At 46.3% G+C, this 27,302-nt stretch overlaps 1 protein-coding gene across 5 annotated transcripts in view; it reads right to left on the bottom strand.

The window, feature by feature from the left end:
• The window catches only part of EPHB1 (EPH receptor B1), a 474,340-nt gene that overhangs the window by 120,362 nt on the left and 326,676 nt on the right, over positions 1 to 27,302 (bottom strand). For all 5 annotated transcript variants that reach the window (XM_077865055.1, XM_077865054.1, XM_077865053.1 and 2 more), the window contains one exon: positions 20,361 to 20,516. In XM_077865055.1, the coding sequence (XP_077721181.1) occupies positions 20,361 to 20,516 (156 nt within the window). The remainder of the gene's footprint in view (positions 1 to 20,360; positions 20,517 to 27,302) is intronic.

Below are 27,302 nucleotides of genomic sequence, written 5' to 3' on the forward strand. Positions count from 1 at the left end.
CTCTGCTTAACCTCCATTTCTTTTTGCCATTTTATTTATTTATTATTTTTAAAGATTTATTTATTTATTTATTTATTTATTTATTTATTTATTTATTTATGAGAGACACACACACACACACACAGAGAGAGAGAGAGAGAGAGAGAGGCAGAGACACAGGCAGAGGGAGAAGCAGGCTCCATGCCGGGAGCCTGAAGTGGGACTCGATCCCGAGTCTCCAGGATCAGGCCCTGGGCTGAAGGCAGCACTAAACTGCTGAGCCACCCAGCCTGCCCCCATTTTTGCCATTTTAAAACCAAAACGCTGTCATTGGCATCTTTCTGCATTGACATTCTCTCTTCTTTGCTCTCTGGCTGAGCTTTCCAAAGTGGAGGCTCTCTTCTCTCCCTGCTCAGCCACGTGCAGCCTGGTTACTTCCCCACTCCTCCCACCACGTCCACTTTTCCTGTGGCCTCCTACCTGATTAATGCAGGGAACACCTATTCAGCCCTTCCCTTCCTTGACACCGTGAGTCATCACCAACCAGACCCTGACAGTCACATCTTCTGTGTCCCCCGCAGATGGACTGTCACCACAGTGATGCCCCACCTCTTTTTCCTCAGAACGTTCCTTTCCTCAATACCTCCACCACCTCAGAACTACAGGCCCTGTGGACCTTTCTGCCCTATAGCAGCAGCCTTTTCATAAATCCTCCCACATCGTTTTGCATCCCTCCTATCCATTCTCTCCTGCCAGAGCATGAGTTCTGAAATGTTCATGAGATCATAGTGTTCTCCTGCTCAAACCCCAAAGGCCCAAAATCTACCCTCCTATCCACATCCTTCAAGTCCCCATGCAGTTGTGTCTTTCACGATCTCACCCCTGGCCACTTGACCATTGCCCTTACATCGTGGCCAATAGGAAGATTCCTGTGATTTCCTGTGCACACTAAACTCTCTTCATGCCCCTGAGCCTCTGCACAGTGTTCTCTGCCGTCTGGAATTCTTTTCCTCTTTATATTCTTGGTGAACTCCTGGACACCCTTTAAGATCTAGCACTCATTCCACCAGGAGGCTTGACTGATGCCTCCAGTCATATACCCTCCACCCCTGGTATTCCATAAGCTCATTTCTAGATGCTAACACAGATTCCACCATTGCCTGGTGATGACCTCTTCCTCTGTGTTGTCCTCACCACACAGTGGCCTCCTGGTGGGCAGGAGCTTGTGGCTGGCTCGTCTCCAAGGTTCCCAGGCCCCTGCTCTTTGCCAAGGGGAAGCAAAACCCTTGTACCTGATTTTGACCTCTGCTCAGGATACATGGTTTAAGATTATATGTGTGCACCCCACTCCAATGTGAGATGCCCTGCTGTGGGGAAGAGGGAGGGTACAGACATGGCCGCAGTGAGGACTCACTGCTTGTGACCCTGAGTGGTAGAGGCTTTAGTGACATAAAGGTGGCAAGGGAGGAGCTGGTTTGAAGACGCCTTCCCTGTCCCTAATCCAGTGGTGTCCATGGCATCTGGGAAGACTTCATTTGATGCTGCCCCAAGTCTGCTTCCCACTCAGGAAGAAAAGTGGTGCATCTCCAGGAAGGTTTTTTCATGTTTATTTAGAAATAGCCTTCATATAAAGCAACTACTGCCCCCTTCGCATTCATGGCTACATTCCAGAGAAATGCATCTGTGAGGCATGAATGGGGGCCTCTAGGGCCCATGGTTATTGAGTCCCTGGTTGCATATATCTGAATCCTTTAATCCTTTCCTTTCAAGGAGAGTTGGGAGAACCCAATATGCCTTGCTACGTATCCTCCACAGTAACGGTGTGTCTTGGTATCTTGGAGTCCAGCACAGTGCCTGGGATCGCAGAGCACACCTGTGGAGGTGGCCCAAGCATGAGCCACAAGCGATGACTGGGATCCTGTTCCCTACTCATCATCTGCTCATTCATTCCTTTAACAAATACTCTGTGCTATTCTAGGCACTCAGGGGTTAGGAGAAATGCCAGACAGATCAGCTTCAGCTCCCATAGATCTTACACTGTGGTAAGAGAAAACAGATAGGAAAGAAGGAAAACATCGAGAAAATTAGATGACTCAAGTAAGAATAAGTGCTGAGAGATAAAACAGTCACCAGGTTAAGATTGCCTCCCAACAATGCTTAGCTCCTGCTCCTTTTCCTGGGAGGTCTGCCCCGGGCAGGACAAGGCAGGGCCCAATGTCTGGGTGGCTGGTCCCTGGTCTCTGCTCCACTGGCCTAATGATGAGGGCATGTCCCTGCCAGCAGGCTGCTCTGCCTCTCCTGTACTTGGAGAGCCTGACCAGAGCAGGTTTAGCCTCTGAATAAACCTCCCAAGGGAAAGGTGCTGAACCACCTCTGCTCATTCAAGCTGCCCTCCCTGGGTTTGAGGCCCTAGCCCTGCAGGGAGTATCTTTCCAGAACCAGAGTTCCCAGCAATATCCCCAGGAAGCAGGCCAATTGAGACAACCACACAAAAACGCTAAAAGGGGGAGTGAAGAGGGAAGTCAGAGGGAGAAGAAAATCTGTCATCTCCGTCAGCAAAAGCCCTCAGTGCGTGCAGTGGCAGGGCTCAGAGCCACAGGCTCCTTGTGTAAGCTCACTGCTCTTGCGTCCACGTCCTCGTTTTTCTTAATTACATACAGACAGGCTTTTTGAAGCTTCTCTGATCTGTTGCCACGGTTACTACTGATGAAAGCTTCCTGTGAAAAGGCTAAAGAGACTCAGTCCTTTTAAAAGATGGGAAAACCACTGAGCTGATTTAAGTGGAAGGGCATGGTAGGTCCTGGGTTATGGGGATGGGGCTCTGTGTCTTCCAGAATGTGGCCAAGGGGTTGGCTCAGCCTGCATAGTATGGTTGGTATTGGGAACTCAAAGAGTTAAACAGAAAAGATCCTTCTAGAGACATAGGATTGGCCCAAGTGTTGCCATATTGAGATAGAATCTCCTGCTTCTTAATGTGATTTAGGCCAGATGATTTTTTTTTCTTAGAAAAATGGAGAGCCAGGGTGGGTGGGAGAGAGTGGGTGAGTGTATCTGTAGGCATTAAGCTGGAAATAAGAGCACTCCTGAGTAATCAGAGGGAAAATCTGCTGAAGATAGGTAAGCCCTAAAAGCCAATTCCTTTATCAGGAATCTTAATAAGGCCAACTTCCTGGTCTCAGAATTTAGCTGTGAACTTCAGTCTGGTCCAAGATGCCAACCAGGCAGGGTCCAGCTAACTATACTGCTGCAGCCAGGTTCTACATCCCTGCATCCCTCCCCAAGGGGAGCTGGTGAGGGTGGCAACCATGATGAGGTAAAACTTTCCAGGGAGACCCCAAGTGCAGGCTGAGATTATGCTGCTCTGCATCAGGCCAACGATGGGCTCCTCCACATTGTGTGTACAACCCCCTGAAGAATCTGATGAAAGCAATGAAGATTTTCCCCAGAAAAATGGACAAATTCTTGAATACACACATCATTTTTCAGAGGTTCCCAGGGACTTATAGTTCCTTGTATCTAACCAGTGAACCCACTAGATGTTCACAGCAACCAAGTTCAAAAATATTCTCTTGTGGGTGCACCTTGAGAAGACGAATTGCTAGGCCTTAATATTCTCATCTGAAAAAGTAGTAGTTTTGAGGATTTAATGAGAAAATACACCCAAAGAGTTTAGCTGTGTGGCTGGTACACAGAGGAACTCCGTAAATATCAGCTGCTATTATTAGTAGTATTGTCATTATTAGATGATTTGGAACCCCAAACCATTCATCCAATAAAGACTGACCTTGTGCAGCCCCTCATTCCTTGGGCAGAGACCCCATGCCCAGAACTGTGCTGGACACTGAAAGCCATGAAGATACTTAGGTTTCAGCCCATGATGTTGGTGAACCCAGATGCTTTCTAGTGAGGTGAGCCCCCCACCCACTCATGGAGTAGTGGGAACTGTGGACACATACAGGTAAGGATCAAAGTAAGTAATACAGACACAAAGAGTTACAGATGTCTGGGGAAAGGTAAGATCAATGTAGAACAAAATATTCGGAGATGGCATCTGGGGGCCTTGTCACCAGGTTGGAGCTATATGAGAGGAGAACATTTTGGAGGCTCTGTGCTCCAGTCTATACAATTTAGGTCCCCTAACCCCAGCAAGCACATCCAGGAAGGAAGAGAAGCCTAATCTTGGGCATGAGGCTATAATGCCAGAATGGATCCAGCTCTTTTTAACTCCTTTGTGCACCTATATATCTGCCCCCTGACCTCCCAAGGGTGGTTTGGCCTTGACATGTTACCTGGGCTTGTTTGTTCTCCCTCACCCTGTGGGCAGGGAAGCCCCTCTTTTACTCCCACAGCAAACTATATCTTCTACTCAATCTTCCTTTATGAGAAAGGGTTGGAATAGGAACAGGGAATGAGCCAAGGACAGTTGATACTCAAGACTCTTAAATATAGTAAGACAAAATAATGCAGAGATAATGTTCTTGTGGTTCAGAAGAGTCAAGATGGTAGTTTGGAAAACTGACTGCATATTTTAATGTGGGTTAAGGGTTAAGAAGGGATAGAGAGGGAGATCAGAAAATGACATCAGGGGTAGGGATGGTGCAAAAAGCATGGTGTGGGGGCCCAGGAAGACATGGGTGGGGTGGTCCAGGATTAATTATAAAAAATGACAGTACTGTTGGGACATCTCTTTATTTACTGCTCACTCTGAGCCGTTACTTAAGGAGCCATGTCTGAATAATTGGGAGGCTTCCTGGAGAAAGGGGAAAGTCCTTTGAGATTTTATGGAGAGATAGATAGGAGTTAAGAAACACAGACAGACATGGAAATGGGGCTGTAGATATATGATGAGGTCTTCTATGGAGGCAAAATAGGTAGAAAACCAGGTCAGGCTGATTGTTATACCTTTGCTCTCAACACAGGATACGGGGCTGAAATCAGGACATAAGCCAAAAGAGGGAAATTTTGCAACTATCAGAAAGATGGTAAAGTTATCGAATAAATATGAAGTCAGTTTCATGTTCAGTTGTGGTTCCTTCTTTGGTAACTGGTTATTCGAAAACGATGCCAAACAAAAAAAACCCCTATTCTTTTAGGTGCCATGTGTAGCCATGACACTTCCCAGCTTAAGTTCAGCTCTATCTCTCTCCCTGTCTCTCCCCTCCCAAGACACCATCCTTCCTGCAGTTGGTGTAGAATTCCTGGGAGAGACTGGACAAGAGTGACCACTGTCCTAGAGGAAAGCGTTGTGATGTGGTGTGCGTGCTGGTTCAGAACCTTGGAGAGGGGCATGTGCCTGCTCGCGGCCTGACCCCCTCAGAGAGGTGCCATGGGTGACAGTGGGGCAGTTCCTAAAATTCTATGTCAGGCACCAATAACACCATAATAGGAGGAGTCAGTAGCAGCAGGAGTTGTCAGGTTTTCTCACTGGGGGATATGGGGTGGCTGTCTGAGGCCATATCAGAAAACCACAAATAATTTATCAGAGACCTGGTGCAAAGTAGGGGCATCGAAATGGACTAGTGAGGAATCCTTCACTCAATAGTAGAAGCTTAGAGAGGCTTGGGATCCCTACAAAAAGAATGAGAACGGTCTACAATCTGTGAGTGATGAGCACCAGACATTTGGAATACTGTTAGCTTAAAATGTGAAGATGATAGTGTGTAAAGTTCTGAGTGCCCCTTCCAAAGAGGCAGCAGGGCTAGAAAGCTGAGTGGTACCTGTCCCATTGCAAGCTGGCACCCTGACTACTCCCCTCAAAATGCAGGCTGTCCTTCTGAGGCAAGGAGAAGAGGTAGCTGAAAGCTGGGGAAGTCATGTTGCTTTACATTTCCTAACATCCCTGGATCCCAATGTTCCCAGAGATAATTTTATGCCACCTTTGGAAGTGGTTAAACCTAGGCTTCTTGTGGACAGACACCTGTGCCATCTGCATGGAAGTCGGAAGGACAAGGCACTGATTTGGTGGAACTCACTTGCTTCATGCCACTAAGTGGCATGATGATTAAGGCCGGCTATTTTCCTAAAGTAGATTTCTACAGGGATCATCTGAATGAGCAGAGCTTTAGTTCCCATTCAGTGGTGTTCTGTATGGAATTCCGAGTTTTGTTTTAATAACAAATCCTAGATGCAAAATATGCTCTTTGGTATTTTGATATGTTATTTAATAAAATCTCATCTTCTCAACATTCGATGAGATAGAAATATTATCCCCACTTTAAACATGAGGACCCTGTAGCTCAGAGACATTAAGGAGCTTGCCTGGGTCACGAGGCTGGTTAGTGGTGGAATCAAAACTTGAATACAGGCCTGGCCAGTCCCAAAGCTCATCCTTAGCAACTCTTCCACCCAGGTGCAGGAGTGATGCCAATGCAGCCAAGTGCTGGACGTAGGGGTGTGGGGAGGGGGTGCTCAGGGTGGCAGGAAGCTCTTATTCCTGAACTGTTTCAGTGGCTTCCCTATAGAGACAGAGCAACAGTGGCTCCAGCGCTCAGCTGAGCAAGTCTGCACGTGTTGCTCATTAGGGTCTTGGAAACACTGGGCCTGTACTCAGGCAATTCTCCTAATCATAACAGTTAGTAATAAGAAGAAATGATTAGTCAAAACAAGGAGGGACCCTGCTGGGAGGGATTTCAGGAGAATTGGAGAACCTAGTGTTACACATTTCACCAAACACCAATGTTGGTAGAAAGTACTTCTTGTTTCTCCTGCTTCAATAGAGCTAATTGTCTGGGAGAGAGGGGGTGGATTTCACTTTCTGGGAAAAAAGACAGCCTCTCTACCTGGTCTGAGCTGGAGCCCAAGTGTCTACTTTCTATAAGGCCACAGAGTATGGCTGAGATGCCTGTACCTGGGGAGGCAGCTTATTTTAGTAGGAATGTCTCACACAACTGCCTACATGTAGGAGGTACACATGGCTGAACTTCTATTTGTGGTCAAAGGTGAGGCCAGGGAGAGGGAAGCTTTGACATGACTCTCTTCTACATGTTCCTTGGGAACACTCTGAGTCAAGGAAAGCTATAGGTTACGTCATCCTAAAGTTTTGGCCTTCACGATCTCTTTCCTTGCCCTAAAACGAGGCTCAGAAGCCTTGTGGAGTCCTGAAAGATGTAGTGGACTCACAAAGAGAAGATCGGGGCTGAGTGCCAGCTTTGCCATAGTGTGACCTTAGGCAGGTCACTTACACTCTCTGGGCCTAATCTTTCACTGATGTGTGACTGATCAATCTAGACACGTTTATTGATACACCACTGGGTGCTGTGCCTTGTGTATAAGATTGTGCTATCATAAATTCACTGACATCTGCCCTGAGGAGTTCAAAACTCTGCAGGGGAGATGGGCACCTGTAAAACAGCCAACTAACCACTGACTGACAAGGCTGGTGAAGATACGTGCCCTGGACTCATGGATTATTCATTCGATTTTCCCTGGGAATACACAGAAGAATCTTCCAGGCGTTGTCCCTTTCAGTTCTAAAAGAAACTTGTGCCGCCTCTCTCCAGGGATACAGGAAAGATCCAGTTTCCAAAAACAACAACTCAAGGTCAGGGCAACAAAAAGAGAAACTGAGAAAGTAGATAATCCTCCCAGAAAGTTATGGGTCATCCAAAATCAAGTCCTCATTCTGACACTTCATAGACACACTTATTCTTAGAAGAGAAAGAAACCTTGCATATCACAGTGTGCCCCTGGTGGTGAATGCCCTCTGCAGTCCCTACGTGGTTGGCCATCCTCCATTTGATTCCTCCATTGATGGGAAGCTCACTATTCCCACCACAAGGGAGTCATCTCTTAAGGATAAGCATAACCTATTTAAAAATATAATGAAGGAAAGTACCTACTCACAATAGCCACAAAATCCATAAAGTACATACAATTAAGTCTCACAAGGCCTATATAATAATACTTGCATGAAGACAACTATAAAACTTTACTCAAGGGCACAAAAGTAGACTTGAATACCATGCTCCTGGATGGAGAGGCATATCATAAATATGACAGACCTTCCCAAAGTGATCCATATATTCAATGCAATCCCAATCTCAATTTAATAGGATTGCTTAATGAAATGAGCCAAGCTGATTTCAAAGTTCATCTTGAAGAAAAAAATGTTTGAGAATGGGCAAGACATTTTTGACAAATGAGTAATACGTAGGGGTTTGATTTACAAGTTACTCAAATGTTTATAAAGCGACCATCTTTAGAACAGATTAGAAATGATGCCAGAACAGAACATTCTTTGATGGAAAAAAATAAAGATAAGCATATACAGGCATTTAGTAGATAATAAAAGAGGCATCTCACTAACATGTGGACAATTCAGGTGGAGTCGATGGGATGTTATTTTTAATAAGGTGTAAGAACACCAGTATCACATGCTACACAAAAATAAATTCCAGATGGAGGAAAGAGCTAAACCTAAACACTATATAACGAATTGAAAGAAAATATAAGAGATTGTTTTTATACCTTAGAGTGGAAGGACATAAACAAAACTCAGGCAAAAGTCATTACACAAATTTCCAAAACCAGAAAGAAAAAGATGGTCAGGTTTGAATTGAAAAATTAAAAACATCAATATGACCAACAAAACAAAACCAAACAAAATGCTATGCCCATATATAGAGTTAAAAATCAGTGGAGGGCTGGGGGGACAGATGTCACATATAATTAATGGGCATCTAGAAATCAATGTTTTTAAATAGAAAAAAGGGCAAGGGTTATAAACAGTTAATTCCCAGAAGACAAGATAAATTGGTCAAGAAACATATGAAAAATACAGACTAATTTATAATTAGGGAAATACTAGTCAAAATTACTAGATCAGTCAAATCAGCAAAAAGTAAAAGCTGGCCCATGTATGGAGAAGTAAGATGTACACTCCTGCCAGGGTATAAACGGGTTATACCCATGAGTCCTTTGGGAGAGCACTGGGGTAATACTGATTGGCTTTCTGCGTGCATGTGCCCCCCAGCCCAGCAATTCTTTTTCTAGGTGAATTTCCTCCACAAATACCAGCGTATGTGTGCCCCCTGCCCCACCCTACTGAGGTCTGTGTGAGCATTTTTGCAGTAGGACTGTGTATAGTAGGGAAACGATGGAGTCAGCCCGAACGCTCACCCAGGGGTCCACAGCAGAGGACACTGGTGCCTCCCCTGCCCAATTCTTTCTGCCCCAGCCTCGCAGAAGACAGGCTTCACAGACACCATCATATAGATCACACGACGAGTCTGAGACGATGAAGTGTGATCCCTCACTGCCTCAAGTGGGGTGTCATTAGTTTGGTGACATGCCACCTCAGAAGCAGAGGTCCTCCTTCCTGAAGGAAGCAGCCTCACACTGAAGGGAAAGAGTCCTGAACCCAGCCAGTAAGGCCTACTCACTCACCTGCGCGCAAGCCCTTCTGGAGCTCGGTTCTGTCACCTATAAATGGGGAATGACAGTGGTACCTGGCTTATATTCTGTGAGGTTGATTGAGGAGATCCACATCAGGGACTCAGCACAATGCCTCACATGTGGTGAGACTTCATTCAGCGCCAGCTATTATCTTGTCTTGTCAGGCACCTACCTTCCCAATCTAATCTGTTGTAGCCGGCATGGTGGTGGAGTGCCATGGCACACAGCACGTGAGGTCTGCTCAGAAGAGGCCTTGGCCCTAAGGCCTGAGCAGGGGCTGCAGGTATGGGCACAGCTACCCTCATTAGAGCTCTGCACAGAGCCTGGGCGCGAAGACTGCCCTTCACTCACAAGAAAAACAAATTCTCACCTCACACACAGTCCCCCTTTGCTGGCCAGTAGACAGCGTGCTCTTTACAGGAACCGAGTAGCCCTCCATCTGTGCTCACTGAGCACCGTCAGGGCTTGGCAGTGACCATAGCTTCCCATTGCCCACAGCCCACCTGCCCCCCGCCAAACCACCCACCTTCTGCATACGTCTGGTCAGCACAGCCAGCTCGTACCAAGCTTCATCTCACTACACAGATGCCATGAAGGCCTCACTCCAGACAGCACAATTGAACAGCCTTTGTCCCCATTTTCAAGGTGAACAGAGCTCAGAGGTGACCCAGAGGAGCTGCTCAAAAGGCCGCCTTGGGCATCTCCTCCAAGTGTGAGTCCACAGCCATGCAGAGGACAGCATACCACTACTACCACTGCCCTGATTTTCTCTCTATAGAATATAATGGGAAGACAGTGGGACCCTTGTGTCCAGGCAGCCTCTGGCCCTCTGCCCTTAGCCCCTGAGATAAGCCACTCTTCCTGATGTGACTTCAGAGTCAGAGCACTGTTGATTGAGTGGATGGAGGTGGTCTCTGGCATAGGCTGGAGGGAATCCTGGCCCTTCCACAGGCTGACTTCAGATTGTAGCCTGCTCTTTCTCTGCAAAGGCATCCATGATCATTTATCCATTGCGGAGGCCAGCCTTGAAGCCCACAGCCAACCCTATAACATAATAGTTCTCAGGTGTCTGGCTCCGACTGGGTACTTTCCAGCCAATTGTGTGGAAAGTTTCTAAAGGCACCAGGCACACAGTTACAAAATAAATCACTACAAAATGCTGACAACCCAGTCCTATGCCACACATAATTCAGAGGGCATGGGCATACCCAAACTGACAATGAGACCCATTTTTGTTCACTTCATCCACCTTGCCACACAATTCAGAAGCCCACTTGGCAGGCATCACAAGGATGTCTTCTGTATACTTCCACTAATTACTCAGGTGGCTTTTGTTCCCTGGACAATGTTAGTAATCTACCTTCACACTAAATGGAAAGTGGCTTCCTTCTAAATCTTTGGTGACAGTCAAAGACACTGGGTGTCCTGGTCTCTGTCACACACAAGTGAAGCCATGGTGATATATGTGGGTCTCTGGTTCTGGCTTCCTTGCCACATTCACATGTATTCCCAAACCAGAAAATCTGGAAGGTCACAGTTCTGGTCTGGGAAAGGACTGGCTGATACCAGGTTTCTAAGATGGCAACTGGAAGGCCATGGAATGAAAGAGAGGTGGAGCCAGGGACACCCTCTGCCCCCCACTCGCCCATTATGGAATTAAAGGTAGATTCCAAACCCAATTCTTAGACAAGGTCAATGGTCAGTATCAAGGTTGTGGGGGGTGGTCCATATGGGGTCCTGGGCTGACTGATAGTAGTGACCTCAAAAAGTGGCCATAGAGACAACAGTGGCCAGAAGTCTGGGAATGAGATACATCCTAGCCCCCACTATGACACTTGAACTTGGCCTCTGACTTGGTGTCAGAATTGGATCAGGGTCTGATACTAAGTTACACAGATGGAAGAGGGGAGACTAGAGGATATCAGGAGGCCATCTGGGGAGCACCTGTGACGACTGAGGACCAAAGTGGTCTGCACAAATGATACACAGATTTGTGATCACATTATCACATCTCCATCGGGTGGAGATGGGGTGATGGTGTCACCATTCGGCCAACCTAGGATGGCTCTCCAGGAGTATTTGCTGTAAAATGCCCATTTCCCCCACACTTTTATTCTGTTCCTATTTTGGACTATGCAGTTGAGATATGACCCAGGCTCACCTCTTGTCCTTATTTATAACAACCAAATAAGGACAATCACTTATTGAGCATTTACCATATGTCTAACACTGAGGTAGTTATTTTACATACATCATCACAATGGGGACAAAACCAAACAGTATCTTCATTTCACAGAAAAGAAATGAAAGTTCATAGAGGTTAGGTAATTTACCCAAAGCCATATTGCAAGGGAAGCATGGAGTCAAGAGTTAACCCTGGTCTATCTGATTCCAACAGAAGGGCTCTTACCACTTGACTATGTTGGGCAACTACTGTATAGAAGAGGGTAAAAAAAAAAAAAATCAGGCCAGGATGTCAACGAGCTTCCTGTCCAGCAGACAGAGAACATCCTATACCTGAATAGCTCTAACAAGTACAGAATATTCAGAGATAGTGGCAGAGGACAGAGGTTGTAAAGCCACCTCTTTCTGATTGCCTTCTCCCCTGAGGCGAAGAACTGGGAGCAGGGAATACTTAAGAACCATGAGCTACAGTTACCATCAAGTTCCAACATGCATCTCAGACCAGCCCCATCTAGGACCAGAGCTTGCAAATTTGGCATCAGAGTCATTGCCTGAAGACTGCTAAGGAGCATTCATGACACAACAGGGTCCTAGAGCCACAGGGTGGACGGTTTCGTTCACATTTTCAATGAAAGAGAACAGATTAAATGACTACATTTTACCACAATCCCCTCCTCCTTCTGAAACTTCACAGTTAAAGCGGTGCTTTGTGAGCCTCACGCAAAGAGTGACAAGAACCAGCGTGTGTCTCTAAGTACAAGTCAGGCCAAATGACATTGTTTCTTTTTCCAAATGTTTATGAGCCTGCAGAGAAAAAGAGTATGCCTAGGTTTCAACAATGGTAACTGAAAAAAGTACACAAACCCTGTGTACCAAAGGAGGAAATGTTAGCTAAATGATAATAATGCTGCTGCTTGGGTTTTAGCTGCTTTGCAAATAGCATCAAAGTAGGGTAAGCAACTCTAATAATAGCCATAAAATAAAATAGCTTATTTTCATTGAGTGTTTCCTGTATGCCAAACTGCATTCTAAATAGTATTATGACAGGTGCTATACCCTTGACAACACGGTGAGGCAGACACCAATACTCTACCTATTTTATGGATGAGAAAATGAAGACACAGAGAAGCCATAGCACTTGCCCCACATCACACAGCTGGCAAACAGCAAAGCGGGACTTGAACCCAGGCACACTCTTAACAATTAGGCTAATACTTCTCATTTGGAAGATAACAAAAATCGCACTCAAAATAATCCAGACTTGAAAGAGCACTATGCATAGGTCCAAAAGACACATTTCTGAAGTCACACTCATCAGTGCAGGAAAAAAAAAAAAAAGATGCAAATAGGCAGCATTTCCCAAAGGGACGAACAAAACCCCTCGATGTGTGGTGGCCAAACATCTGGTAGGAGCTAGAGCATGAGGACTGCAACCCCCGTAAACAATCAACAGTATCCCAGGCACAGGAGAAGATCCATCACATTTCCACTGAACCGTGCTCTTAGGTGAGGGTCACACGTTTCTTTCTGGCTACGACACCACATCTTGAGAGCTTTTTTGATAAATGTGGGAGATTCAGAAAAGGCCAGCTCAGACGGTGGAGTTTAGGACATCATGTGCTTTGGGGAATAGACAACATAACAGGTGTTTAGCCTAAAGTAGGTGACTCAGGAAGGATGAGGAAGTTGTCCTTAAACACTGTAGCTGCTGGCCTGCAGAACATTGGTCCTCAGTGGCCGACCAATGGGGAGGAGGAGAAGAAGACAGGCCCCAACCCAAGGGCCAGAAGGCTCCTCACTGATGGATGACGGCTGCTTGGCAATGGAACAGAGCTGTCCTGCAAAATCTATCAGCTGTCTGTCATCACAATATTCAGGTTGTTGGAGAGAGAGGTTGACACTGAGGACAGATTTGGATGGCAGGACCTTGAAGGCGGCTCCGAATGTTAACAATCTGTGACTCCAGACACCCTCATGATGAAAAGCCACAACAGAAATGTAGCGTGTCCCTGGCTGTCAGCTTAAAACTTTGAGCTCTCTGATGCCTCCTAAGGGTTAGACCCACTCAGGTCAACAACTGTGAAAGGAAATTGTAGATGATAGAAGTGTGGAAGTGTGTTTACAAAGGCAGAGCTGACCCTTCTGGAAATGGCAGCGACAGTTATAAATAGCTTTCGTTGGTTGTCACAGTCCCTCAAATCCGCACCTAAGTGGATGAACCAGTCAAATCCAGGCATCCAGCAGGACAGCTTGTCCTACAACTCTTGTTCATCTGTGACCCTTATCAGGATTTTGCCTCAAGGAAAACACAGCCTTCCTCCCTCACAAAAACACAGATGTTGTATCTTCATGGGCAACATCATGTATCAGAGTAAAATTAAGTAGTCCTTTACTTATAGAATGGGATACACAGTGTGTCTCTTCCTGAAGCCCTGATGGCCCAGTCAGTTAAGCACCTGCCTTTGGCTCAGGTCATGATTTCTAGGTCCTGGGATTGAGCTCTACATCGGGGTCCCTGCTCAACAGGGAGTCTGCTTCTCTCTCTCTCTCTTTCTCTCTGTCCCTCCCCACTGCTCATTCTCTCTCTCTCTCTCTCAAATCTTAAAAAAAAAAAAAAAAAAGATCATCCCTAAAGTGGGCATGTAGACAAGCAAGCAGTCCCCAATTGATGAGCTATGACTCAGGTGGCATGTCTGTGATTCGGGGGGACCTCCCTACCCTGTTGGTCTTCAGGGACAACCATAAAGGTTTCCTCCTGGCTTAGTTCCTGCTGAGTGGGGTGGAAGACCAGCCAAGTTATGAGCTCCTCACCCATTTATATTCTCTCCCTGCCCAACTCTCTGAGCTGGGGTGAGTGAGCCCCACCATTCAATTTCTTTTTGCCTCAGTTTCTCTCTCAGCCCTCCCTGAGCCCACTCTAATCAAGCCACACTCCCTGACCTCTACCCTCTTCCGTCTCTCATCATTGCCTGCAGCCCCAACTAATGTGGTGCCCTGGAGGTCTCCACACTGCTCTAACCACCCAAAAGTGAGAATGACATAAACACTGGGCCAGGACAAGTGGGGGGTTTTCTGAGAACTAGTGAGACCTTCCCTCAAAACACACAACCACTGATGCATATTCACACATGCACACTCATATTACACCCCACCCCTGCTCTTCCACATGCAGGTATTTACAGTCTCTGTCCCTCTTTCTCCAGCCTGATATACAGGGCACAAATGGGGAGGGGGAGGCCCCGTGGTTCCAGTCTGCATTCACTTGATGGCCTTTCTCCCCCAGGAGCCATAAAGCAGAGGACAGAGAAACAACCTAATTCTAAAGCGATGTTCTCAAAATTTAGCATGCTTCAGAATCACCTAGAGGGCTTGTTAAAAACTAGGATTGCTGTCTCCCCCACACCTCTACTTTCTGAGTTTCTCATTCAGTGGGCCTAGGGAGGGGTTGAGAATTTTATCTCTAACTAGTTCCTGTGTGGTGTTGAGGCTGCTTGCCCAGGGACTGCATTTAAACACCACTGCTATAAAGAAAAAAACATCACAGGAGATCTTGAAGAGCGTGGTCCAGCAGGCCTCAAGGCTGGTCGGAGAAGGTTTATGAGCCTATGTCCTCACAGACTTTTCACAGTGGCCCAAAGACCATCAGGCCTGGCTGCAGAGGAACTTCCTTCTTTTTCTGCCATCCCAAGGCCCTCCCCACCCTCTGGGGCCTGGTGTCCTCCTCCAATTCACCCAGCCTGCCAGGGAAGACCAGGGTCTGGGCAGTGCCACACTGGGCAGTCCATAACCCCCGTGTCACAGGGACCACCCTGCTGCCCTGGGATGGTTGGGATGAAAGAGAAGAAGGAGTACCTTAAAGGTAAAGCAGGAGCTTAGGAGAGACAAACTGGCATGTGCCGAGAAGGCAGAGGGAAGAATGGATTCCTATCTTTCTCTGGGGGTGGTTGATTCAAGAGTGAAAGCAGATCACCATTGCCATGGCCATCTGCAGCAACTTCCTAAGCAACGTGCCAAATTTTACCTCTCACCGAGTGTGAGTTCATGGCATTGGAGGCAGGCAGACCCAAGCTTTCACCTCGGGTCTGCACTGACCTCCGTCTGGTAATTCTCACAAGCTCCTGACATTGAGTTCCATCATGCCCAGTTCCCTCCTATAAGGAGCTCCTGCTCTCACAGGCTGTGCTGGACACCAGGGCACACCGCTGGGATCCACACCCAGAGACCCTGCTTCACCACTCAGCTTCCCGGCCTCCACCCGTGAGTCAGGAGGTGGGTCAAGGTGGTCACCAGGCGACCCCAGAGGGCTCTCGTGAGGGGACGGCAGATGGGCCCAGAGGATGAAACTACGATCTCCGAAGCCCCTTCATTACATTTCTATGATCTAAATCTGCAGAGGGAAACCCACTGGCATTTGAAGCAGAAATAAAGAAACAAAGACAAGCACTAGCTTGTCTCTGTGATCCATCAAAGTTTCTTCCATGAGGGTGACAGAAAAAAGGGTTTTGTGGTCAGAAATGTAACCAGGAAATTATTTTTACACCAGTCCTTCTGCATAGTTTTTCACAGACCGCAATTTTATAAGGCATAATTATCTATTTTCACCTGCCTCATAAATTCCTCCTTTCCATTTTGTCCCCCAGCAAACTAGAAATTATTTAAAACCAAAGATGTGCATTTAGGTGTTTGGTCTCACTCTGCCGTGCACTGTCTCCTGCTCTCCTGCCTGCTCCTCTCTCTGCTGACCGTGTCACACTTGCTGTGCCATCAGACCCTCTTGTGAGTAGAAGCATGTCTGACCCTGAGGGCTTGAACCAGTCCCTGCTCCCTGAGGACTGAAAGCCAGTCTTGCTGGCCACCTCTCCTGCCCAGCTTCTCGGCCCCCGGGGCAGCTGGCGTCTGGGATGCTGGGTCTGTGGTCTGTACCTCCCTCCTTCTCCCACAGTGCATCTGCTCCCACGGGGGCTGTCACTTCTTTGTTTCCATCAGGCCCAGGTGACTGTGTGGTCTGGGGTCACACCACAGCTTCTTCTGTGATGCCCAGTGCACTTGGATTCTCCCTAAGAATGTCGCTTTTATTCTTAGCGCTCCAACATCCTAGCAGGCTGGAAGCTTCCCTATCTGCTGTAATCTTCACACTTTCCAGGGATGTAACCAAAGCAAGTTCTAACATCAATTGAGAGTTTACTATGAACCGGGCATTGTGCCAAAGACTCTATAAAACTATTTTGCTTAATCCCAGTAGAGGTGTGAGGATGATGGAGAAGGAAGAAGGGAGGTATGTGTCCATAGAGTGGTATCAAGAACATCATACGCTAAGGTACAGGGCCCACTGTGCCCCCTCCTCTGACTTCACTCAGAGCTCATACCACTCCCTGTGACACTGTGTTGGGGTGTACCCAAATCCCTGCTGAGTCCATGAACCTCATCAAGGACAATGTTGGACACCCAAGGCTACCAGGGACTCTCAGAGGTCAAGGGGATTCTAAGCTTTCCCGGGAGAATAAGAAGAAAATGAAGAAATGCCCACATAAGGCTACAAAAGCTATCATGCCCTCTAAATGTTTAGATTAATTGAGAATAAATTAACACTATAAAACTACTATGACTATATACATGCTGGTCCCAGGAGACTAACAGGATTCACAAAAAAAATACTAATTTTAATGCACGATAGATATTTTAGCTTTGTAAAAGAACACATTTTAAATCATAATATTCCTGATAAAACCTTCAATATTGTCAGTGAATGAGTAGAACTGATGATATAATCACATTTAAAGATGATGGTGACAGGCCAAGTCTGAGGCCTTTCCAGACTTCAAGGTCTGGGCTCTCGGGCACTCCCAACACTGTTCCCTTTCCCTGACAGCCACCTAGACATTGCAGATGCCCACTGAAGGACAGAGCTCCCCCTTAGCTGGGTCTTCCCTGTGCCCTGCTGGGCCACAATTGTTTCCTGGTTAGATGGATGGAGAACCACACTTGCAAAGTGAACAAGCACCTGCACCCTCCCCAACCCAACTGCCCTCTCCCAGGCTGGGCTGGGCTCATGCCTGGCTGCCTTGCTCCACTCAAGGAACTAGTCGGGGCCCCAGGCTATAGTGCTAGGCCATGCCTGGCCTCAAAAGCTCCAGATATGCTCCTTATATCTGAAAAATTATTTACTGTGGTGATGTGCGATGCCTTTTTAAAAGAACAGATGGCACCTCCAATTAGAATGCTTTAAAAGGAAACCCTAATGAGATTATAAAAGCCAACAAATTGACTTTTTCATACAGTACTTTCCTGGCACACAATAAATCAAATATATAATGAGGCTCAATAAAATAATAGGTTTATTTACACTTGTTTTGCCTACTATTGTGCTGTGGCCCAGCCTGGCCTCTGGGTTCCTCATCAAATGCTTGATCCTGCAGGCCAGGACCAGGGGCTGAAAGATGCATCCATGAGCTGACCTGGGGTCTGACCATCACAGACAACTGTGGCTTTGATTTGGCAATTTCTGGTCTGACCCTAGTGTTCTATATCTGGGGGCATAAGAGCACAAAACCATGGAAAGGGTGTGGGGACACATACAAGTCTGACATTCATCCCCTCTCTGGACAAGGTGGGGAGATTTTAGTGGGGCCACAGGGGGTGAGGAAAGTGTGCCTGCTTCCACAGCTAGCTGGACCAGAGATGGGAGAGAAAAAAAATCCCTGTGGGGTATGATTTTAATGAGGTGAACTTAGGATATGGGTAGATGGAGAAGAAGAATGAGGGTCTGCAATGTGCAGACTGAAAACTTTGGGATATTGCTATTTATTCCAGGAATTGGTCCTATTGGTTCAAGCACATAAGGTGAGATGGTTGGAAGATAAGGATTGAGAGGTGGATGGAGAGGTGCCATATAGGCGGGGAGACAGCTCACATTGGCATTCTGAGCAATTGGTCATTGGCCTATCATCTGTGTAGGTGACCTTATGCAGGGGCTAGATGGATTTACAGGGTGTGTCTGCTGAAGTGGGAAGCTGGGGACCCAGACTTCTATTTCCATGAGTTGATCTGCAGAGACAGCCTGACCAGCAAGACAGAGCTCATGGCAGAAGCAAATGGGAATGTTTTCAGAAGGGAAGCTGTGAGACCCTGGACATATGCTTTGGCACTCATGGAGACTAGTCTTTGGTATGAACATCTAGGCAGCAGTGATTCAGATTCTAAAGAAGTCCATTAAATGGACTTCACATGCTCACAGAGACCACATGGAACCTCAGGAATCAGTGGGGATGATACACCACAGGAAGACAGGGACTCCGGTCAGCAGAAAAGGAATAATTTCTGTTCATATAAAGCACCAGGGAGGGAGGTCTGGGGAAAATCAGCTTACAAGAGGAGGAGCTTTTCCTCAGTCCAAATCTATAAGCATTGATCGATCTCAGAACCTTGATCTAGAAGACACTTCCATTTCCTCTTCTTTCCCCTTACATACACTGCAAGGCAAGAATTAAGAAATTCTTCTATTCAGACCTGAATCATTTTTTCTGTCCATCAAACTGCAAGTGTGTACAAAACATTCCCTCTGTGCCCTTCTATCCTGGTGGTTGGAGGGAGCGATTTGGTTCAAAGAGGTGATGGGAAGTCTAGGGAGTCAGGCAACAGCATCTAATGCAGAAGAAAGTTGTAGCATAACTAGAGGCTGACCTGGAACACTGACTTCCAAATATGATGAGAATACTTAAAAAAAAGCATTTTTGTTTCAGAACTACAACACTGAGGAGAGCCAGAGCAAGCTCTCTAAAGCACAGTGCAGACAGAGTTAGTGCTTTCTATTTCCCCATGATTTTGGGAGAGAATATTGGGACAAAATTTTCCTCTCCCTGATTCCCACCCAGGGAGTGGATTTGCCCCCCATCCACTTCTGGCAAGATGACTGCCCTTCCCTCTACAACAGAGAATGGGAGAGCAGTGAAGTGGATGCATTAGCCCCAGACCCTAGAATTTCTGCCTCAGAGATGCATGCTGCAGCCAGGACTCTGGTATTATCATCTGGCAAGCGGATAGGTGCTGCACCATACTGAGCACTGGAAGGGACACAGGGAGATGAACACATGGTCCCAGCACACAAAGATCTTCCTTTGGTAACTGAGAAGGGAAGATTACAAAATAATTGAGCAATTAATAAGATTAATAGACGTTGAGAAAATAGGATACAGGAATTGTATACAGGAATACAGGAATTGTGGTGAAAATAGAGAATATTGTCAGCTGTAAGGACCAAGGGAGCTTCTTGGAGGAGGTGACTAGGAACTGTTGCTTTAGCCTAGTGGATCTTGACTTTGCACTCAAGAACTCTTGAGGATGGGGTGCCTGGGTGGCTCAGTTCGTTGAGCATCTGCCTTTGGCTTAGGTCATAATCCCAGGGTCCTGGGTTCAAGCCCCAAGTTGGGCTCCCTGCTCAGTGGGGAATCTGTTTCTCCCTCTCCCTCTGCTCTTCCCCCTACTCATACTCTCTCTCTCTCTGTCAAATAAATGAAAACTTTAAAAAAAAAAAGAACTCTCAAGGCTGTCATTTTTAACATCTGGTGGGCAGAAGCTGTCTTGTGTCGGTGGGAGGAACACTCATTTAGGAGGAGGAGTGTAGAAAAACATGATAATCTTGACCTTGTGCTACTAAACAGCCCAGGAGCTGTCCACTTCAGCACCACAACCAGCATTTCTCTTTTGTACTGCACAACCCGGCATCTTAGTCTTTCCTGTCCCAGACCCGCCACTTGCACTGTCAGGGAACCAAACTCCACAGCCCAGAGTCCTTACTAGACACTTACTAGTGCATGCCACTTCTGGGGGGTCAAAGTCCGCTCGGTAATAGCCGGTCCGACAGGTACAGATGGGAGATGCCTCTGAAGGGGATCTGCTGTTGGAAGGGCAGTGGGAACACCCCTCAGCTTCCTGGCTGGCCTTGAACATCCCGGCAGGGCAGGCTGGAACACAAAGAGACCATCTGAGAATTAATGAAAGAGTGGCAGTCAGAAGCCCTTCCTTGGATGTGGAAAACGAAAGATCCTGCCCCCCTGAAAAGGACAATGAGATACCTCCTTGCACAAAGTGAGCATTTCAGATTAAGGAAGCCCCTATTTAACACTTCCAATTCTTTAAATATCCTTAGTGAAATACACCTTCCATGGTACCAATGTCCTCTCTCACTTGAACAATATGAATAATGATTCTTCCCTTTCAGGTGTGTCGAGAGATTTAATTGAGAAAATGAATCTAATGTGTAGCTCAGTGTCTGGGACATAAGTGCTTTATAAATGGTTATTCCCTCCCTCTTCCACCTGGTTAACAGCCAGGGCCTTACCCAGAACCACTCATTGAAAAAAATCTCACCTAATATCCTCAGATGGGAAGGGTTCCTTGTTTATAATGGACCAGACCCATGGTTCTTAAATGTCATGTTGCAACACTCATGAGGGTCACTGTAAGTTGCGTTAACAAGCACTTGTTACGAATGATAGTAAAGAACTGAAATTCATGAGTGATTCTCTAAAAAGAAATTAAAGTGATTTCAAGGTTACTGGCTTAACAATATCATTCTCCCTTAATTGCATTTTGAAATGCTTCGGGGGGTGTGATAAAAAAAAAAAAAAAGATGGTTTTTCAGGCAGTGCACCAGGGAATGTGTCATGCACTTGGTGTCATCTATCATGTATATGACAGTGGAGAATGTTGGGAATGCCTGGTACAGCCCGATGCCCACTAGAGGTACCCTCAGACATGAGGCATGTTTTTTTTTTTAGTTCTCTGTGTGTGTGGTCTGCCTATGAGAAGCCATGCTCCAAAAAATCTGGCTCCAGGCCATCCTTTAGACTTTCACCATGCTTCATCTACAGAGACCCTCTACTCCAGACATCTGGTCTCCTTCTTGCAGATTCCTCAAAAGACTGCTCCTGCCTGTCCTACTTCCTCACCGTTACAGCTCTGGACTCTTCTTGTCCCTGGGAAACTTGCTCTGACTCATCCTCTTTGGAGACAGTAAAACTCACTGCATGGTTAACTCATTTGACATTCTCACTAATTCATCCAACAAACATTTATTGTGACTCTTCTGAGAATTCCATCCAGAGAATTTAGAGAGCAGAGCCTGCCCTCAAGGAGCTCTTGATCTAGTATAGTCATACAATTATAATACAATGTGATTGTTGCTGTAACAGAAGTACCATTATAATGGTTTCTACTTACACAAAGCTCATCTTATCAAATATATTGTTCCCTCTGGAAAGTATAGAATATTCTTTAATAATGGCAGTAGCCACTACCCGTTAAACATTCTTGTTAAGTGCCTTGCATGCATTACTCTATGGGGTACTATTATTATATCTATTTTGCTAATGAGGAAATTGAGACATGGAGAGGTTAAAAAAGTTGCCCAGAATCACACAGTGGGAGAGATGATAGTGATGATATACATATAAACTATTTGAAAAATACCCACAGTTTTTCTATTAAAACAAGAAGGAAGGAGTATTTCCTAAGCTGGGAAAGTTTCCTCTGTCCTTTGCTCACTTGTAGTGAAGTACAGGATATCAATTACTCTGGAAGTGCCCTCAGGGTAGGAGCTCATCTCCGATGTGAGGTAATTTCTGAAATGTAATGCTCTGGGATGGCATAACCCAAGTATTCCATGGAGTCCATGTTCTTTGGATTGTTAGCACCTGTCACTTACAAAAGGGTTCTGTGGCCAGATATTTGAAAATGTGTATTGAAAAAGCTAATCTCATTTTTATTACAGAATTTCTCAGAACTTCCAAAAAAAGAAATACAGAATCCTGTTTTCTCACCAAAAAGCCCTATTTTGTAGAGCATCCCCTGAATTCAAGTTCCATGAAACACACTAGCATGTTATCGAGATGACCCAGTAAGGTTCTTAAAGATTCCTGGTTGCAACCCATGTAAAAATGGGCTAGTTGCTCACCCACCTCAGCACATTCAAAAGAAATTTCTCAGTAGAGGAAAAAAATTACATTTTTACTCAAGACTCAACAAAATATCAGCAGTGTCTCTAAGTGGCAAACCCAAAGTAGCCTCAAATGTGGCTTACTGATCTATCTTTGCAAGCCCACTCAGGAAAGTCTCTCTGTCTTTCTCCTCTTCCCTTTCTTCTTTCCACATCTCTCCCTTGTCTCCTGTGAGAAGCATTTGATCCTTCCCATTGTAAATCACTCAGCATCGCTGGGCCATTCAGTTCTGGAGCTAAAGAACACAGAGAAATCCCAGGCTGCCCAAACACAGCAGAAGCCCTTTCCCTGGAAAGTGGGGGAGGAGAGCGTGGTGAATCACAAGCATTCATTGGGTCCCTTGCTACACTGTAATTTCCTTAATGTATCAGTCCAAGAGGAACACGGTGTTTTCACTTTCTTTTGAGCATTTAAAAGCCTACTTGCTTTACATTTAATAAGTTAACAGCATAAACAATCATCCTGATATCCACAAGTAGCAGAGGACTTAGAAAGTGCCTTCCTTTGAGATTCCTGATGGAGGAAGCTCAGAACTGGGTGCCCTGAAGACTCTAGATGCTATCAAATCCACAAGGGGAGGAAATGAAGGAAAGCAGGTTTAAGACAAACTTTAGGGAAAGATGGTCAGAGAAAGGTTAGGGATAGAGGTCCCGGAAGGGGTTGTGACTCCATCCTTTCCAGGACAGTGAACGCTGAGCAGTGATTAGACAGCCCTGGGTCCCTTTCTTGGCTCTGCTCATTCCCAGCGAGGTGACCACTGGAAAGTTATGTAATGCCTTAGAGCCTCAATCTGTTTGTCTGTAAAAAGGATCTATAAAAAAAGAAACATACACTTCTCATAACTCCCACAGGTCATTAGAATTTAATAAACTCAAATATGAAAATGTACCCAGCATTAATAAATGCTAAATAATGCAAATTTCTTTCTACTTCTGCTTACCCACTCCCTGTTGAAAAACAAGTTTTCTTCGCAAGAACTTTTAGAATTCAGGGTCAGAATATAAGTTTAGAGTCCCAAAGCAGACAAATCAATCTTGGAACCAAATGAAGACTGTGTTTCTGCACAGATTATTTCTGTTTTGTATAATGGTGAATCATTATATCTGTAAGATATATTTTACATGTAATTATAAAATGAATGAATCTTCTTAATAACCAGATGCCATAAGTTAACATTTTAATAAAACCTGTGTCTAAGCATCCCCTAATTTATAAAGAAGCAACATTTCTAGGCAGCTATTAAACTTTTAGACTGTGACTTGTTAGCACACTTGAGCTATATTTTCCCATAGAATTAATGCTTTAAATAATGGTTAAAGTGCCAGACTAGTCCACAAAGCCTTTTTAACTCATCTTGTATCAGACACCACTAATAAGAAACAGACGTTAACAACATTGTTATTTTACTAGAAATTTAACATAGAAAAATAAATAAGAAAATGATGTTGCCCCTTGAGAAAATGCAGCTTTAATTAGGGGTGATACATGGTGCTTCTGGGGGAGATTCTAACAAAGAGTATTTAGGCCAAGGGAAACAAAAGCAAATGGTCTCAGCACAGATACGTCACCAGAGTATGGAGAGCAGCTGGGAGTAACACACAATGAAGAGTGGTGGGCACTCTGGCTGCATGGGGATGGCACACCTGCCTATACGCTCTCTATATTCACAAAAATAATAATGCTATGATCAACTAGCCAAGCACACATCCACACTTTCAGGTAATTTCGAGGTAGATAACACAGTTCTTAGCTTTAATATTATTAAAGCAAAACTCAGAGTTTTTAAATCCCTTAATATCAAAGTATGGTCAAGCACTATCACTATGGCTACACATGAGCCCCTCACCCAACAAGGCTTAAGGAAGACCTGCCCAGGGCTAGGCACCTTGCTAGAAGGACAGAGCACAGTGCAGGAGGTAGGGTGCAGGCATGGGGAAGCACCCTGCCAGGTCAGGGAGGCAGACAATGGAGATGAAAGCTGAATCCTGTATGGCATGATCCGTGTGACATTTATGTGTACGCAGGCTGAGAGGACTGATCAGGCAGGACGTGCATCATGACGAGGATGTGTCATCATGAGATAAGGACCCTATGAAGCATTTTCTTGTGGCAGCTAGGAGGTAAGTCTCAAGAGAGGCAAAAACAAAGCAAGGAGTAAGAAGTGGAAGAACAGGAAGGGAAATTAGGTCAGAGAGTGCCCAGCCCAGATCTCAGCCAGAAGGGTCTCATTATTGTTCCAGCAGGTGAGTGGGAACGGAGGAGCCTCCTGCGCCTGGCCGCTTATTGGCACAAGACCTTGGTCAGTGAGACACCTGGGAGCAGGAAGGCTGTAAGGTCGCCAGTACAGCCCAGCTGGCTTTGTTTCCTTAAGAAAAGGGGGCTTGCTTCCCTCCATTGCAAGTGATCACAGTTCAGACAGGTGATAAATGGAGCTTTTGGGTAGCACCTCCCCACACAGGCCTCTTTCCCCACCCCCAACTCTGGCAGACAGGAAGAGACAGGATCTGAGTGCCAGGTCCCTAAGCATGTGTGCATTTGCCATTCCCCAGGAAAAACACACAGCCTTTCTCTCCCCTTTCAAGTGACAAGGGACTGGTACATGTGACCTCTAGCTGATATCCGAAGGTCACCTTGAAACGCCCACCCAACTTCTCAGAGCCTCAACCATGTAACAAATGACCTGGTGCTTACAATGCTCTGGAGAACCCCCCTCCCCTCCCGTCCCTGTGCGCAGACTTCCAGTGACACTAAATCCATCACCTACAGTACTATTACTTTATAAAGAAACAGATTAAGTGTCTCATAAACAGTGCAGTGATTGAGATAATGGAAAGCGCCTCTCGTCCCCATCTGCAGCATCAGGTTATGAAGCATTTCGAAGCAGCCAGGAAAAGGAAATTAATAGAAGCAAGAGGGAATAACCACTTTTATGCAATTTCCTCAGGAGATAGTGGACCATCTAATCTTTATTGGGGCCCTTTAACCTGTCACTCAGCACTCACCGGAGCCTCTTTAGCTCTCATGATTTTCCCCGATATCCAATGAAGATAAAATGAAAACCTCCAAACATTATTTTATAATTTTCATACGTGGAGGGCGTGCATCGCCTCTGCCCCTCCCCCCATCCACTGAAGCCTCCAAAAAACAACATTTTTATGCAGCAGAAATGTGGGAGAGCTTAACTATTCCCGGTGCATGGTCCAGGGGGTCACAGCTACTCTGCAGGAAGGAAATCTCTCCTTGCATTTTAAATGTGATTCTTCCCTCCACCGCCGCCTTCTGTCCTTGCTTTCTTTTTAATAATCTGATTACTTCTCCTGATCTAATTTTTTTCCCCAAATGAGTTTGCAAAGGTTCATGCCAATGAATATTCATCCCCTGCTTAAGGACCGGGTGCCTTTTTCTGGAAGGCAGGTGCTGCTCAGCAGCTGGCTCAGGAGGTCTGCCAGCCTCGAGGGGTGACAGTGAGCTGGGCAAGGCACTAACTAGTTCCTAGCCAGGAAGAAAGGTTCACAGGCCACAGAGCTCAGCTCTCTGCTCCTAAAACCTCCTCTTCCTCTCCACACTCTGGTCTCGCTCTGTAGGAAAGGCTGAGAGCTATGGGATGAGGGTGGGGGTGGCCGTAGTGGAGGGCTCCTGAAGCATGTGCTTCAGCTCTGCACAGCTCTCCCCAGAGGTCTTGTGGCCCCAGGTGGAGCCTGGTATTGGGAGTCATTCCAGCGGCCAAATGTCTCCAACACCTTCACATTATTGGTGGCTGACGCCATGGGTCACTGACTCCAGAACTCCAGGCATGAAGCTCCATGGCAGGGAGGTGGCACTGGCCCCCGTGTTGAGATTCCCCTGTCTACTCTTAACCAGCAGCCTCTGCTTTTCCCAGAAATGGATCTCCCTGAACAATGCCAGAACATCCCAATGGAGCTAAACTGAAGCAGGGCAGGTCAGAGTGGGCTGTTTACTGAGAAAAACCCTGCACCAGGGTGGAGATGCCCCGTGCTGGAGGTCTTGAGGAGAGTGAAGGGGAGCCAGGAAGGCTGCCTGGAGAAGGTAGATATGTACAGACCTTGAAGGAAGGGTAACAGCTGATGAAGAAATGGGAGGGTGGGGCAAAGGGAAAAGAATGTGCCAACGTGGAGACAGACAGCAGAGCTCCGGCTTGCCTGGGGCAGTCCTAGAGGTTGCTAGGAATGCAAACCATTTAAAAGGGCCATGCAGGAGTTGGGCCCCGGCTCTTTCGCGTCTATGACGTGCACACACTAAGCCAGATGGGTCTCCACTTGCTGCCTCCCTGGGCCAGGTGCCAGCTGTAATGGCCTGTGCAGAGGGGATATTTAGCTGTGTCACACACTTGTATCACTCTTGGTGACACTTGCTGAAATTGATGAATGCTGCAGGCACCACGACACAGACAAGACTGTAACTTCCCGTGCTATTAAGCTGCTCAGATGGCAGCAGCGGCAGTGGGCCTAGAATGCATCAATCAGCATGGAAGTTGTTAAAAAGGTGGGCTGGGGACGGGACCTTTGCCTCGGTGAAATGGGAATGGGGAGGTCACTGGTAGGGAGTGAAGGATGACAAACAGAAGAGCAGTGTCCCAAGGGGGAGGGGCAGGCACTTAGGCCCTGGTCAGCGATGGCAGCTAGACACAGCACAGCCAAGGCCAGGTCCAGATGTGGGAGGCTCTTCAGGCATCAGAGCCTCTCCAAAGGGAGCTCAGAGCTGCATCCTATAATCTTGGCCCAAGGGCAATGT

This window comes from Canis aureus, chromosome 22 (genome assembly GCF_053574225.1).
Source record: "Canis aureus isolate CA01 chromosome 22, VMU_Caureus_v.1.0, whole genome shotgun sequence".
NCBI lineage: Eukaryota > Metazoa > Chordata > Mammalia > Carnivora > Canidae > Canis > Canis aureus.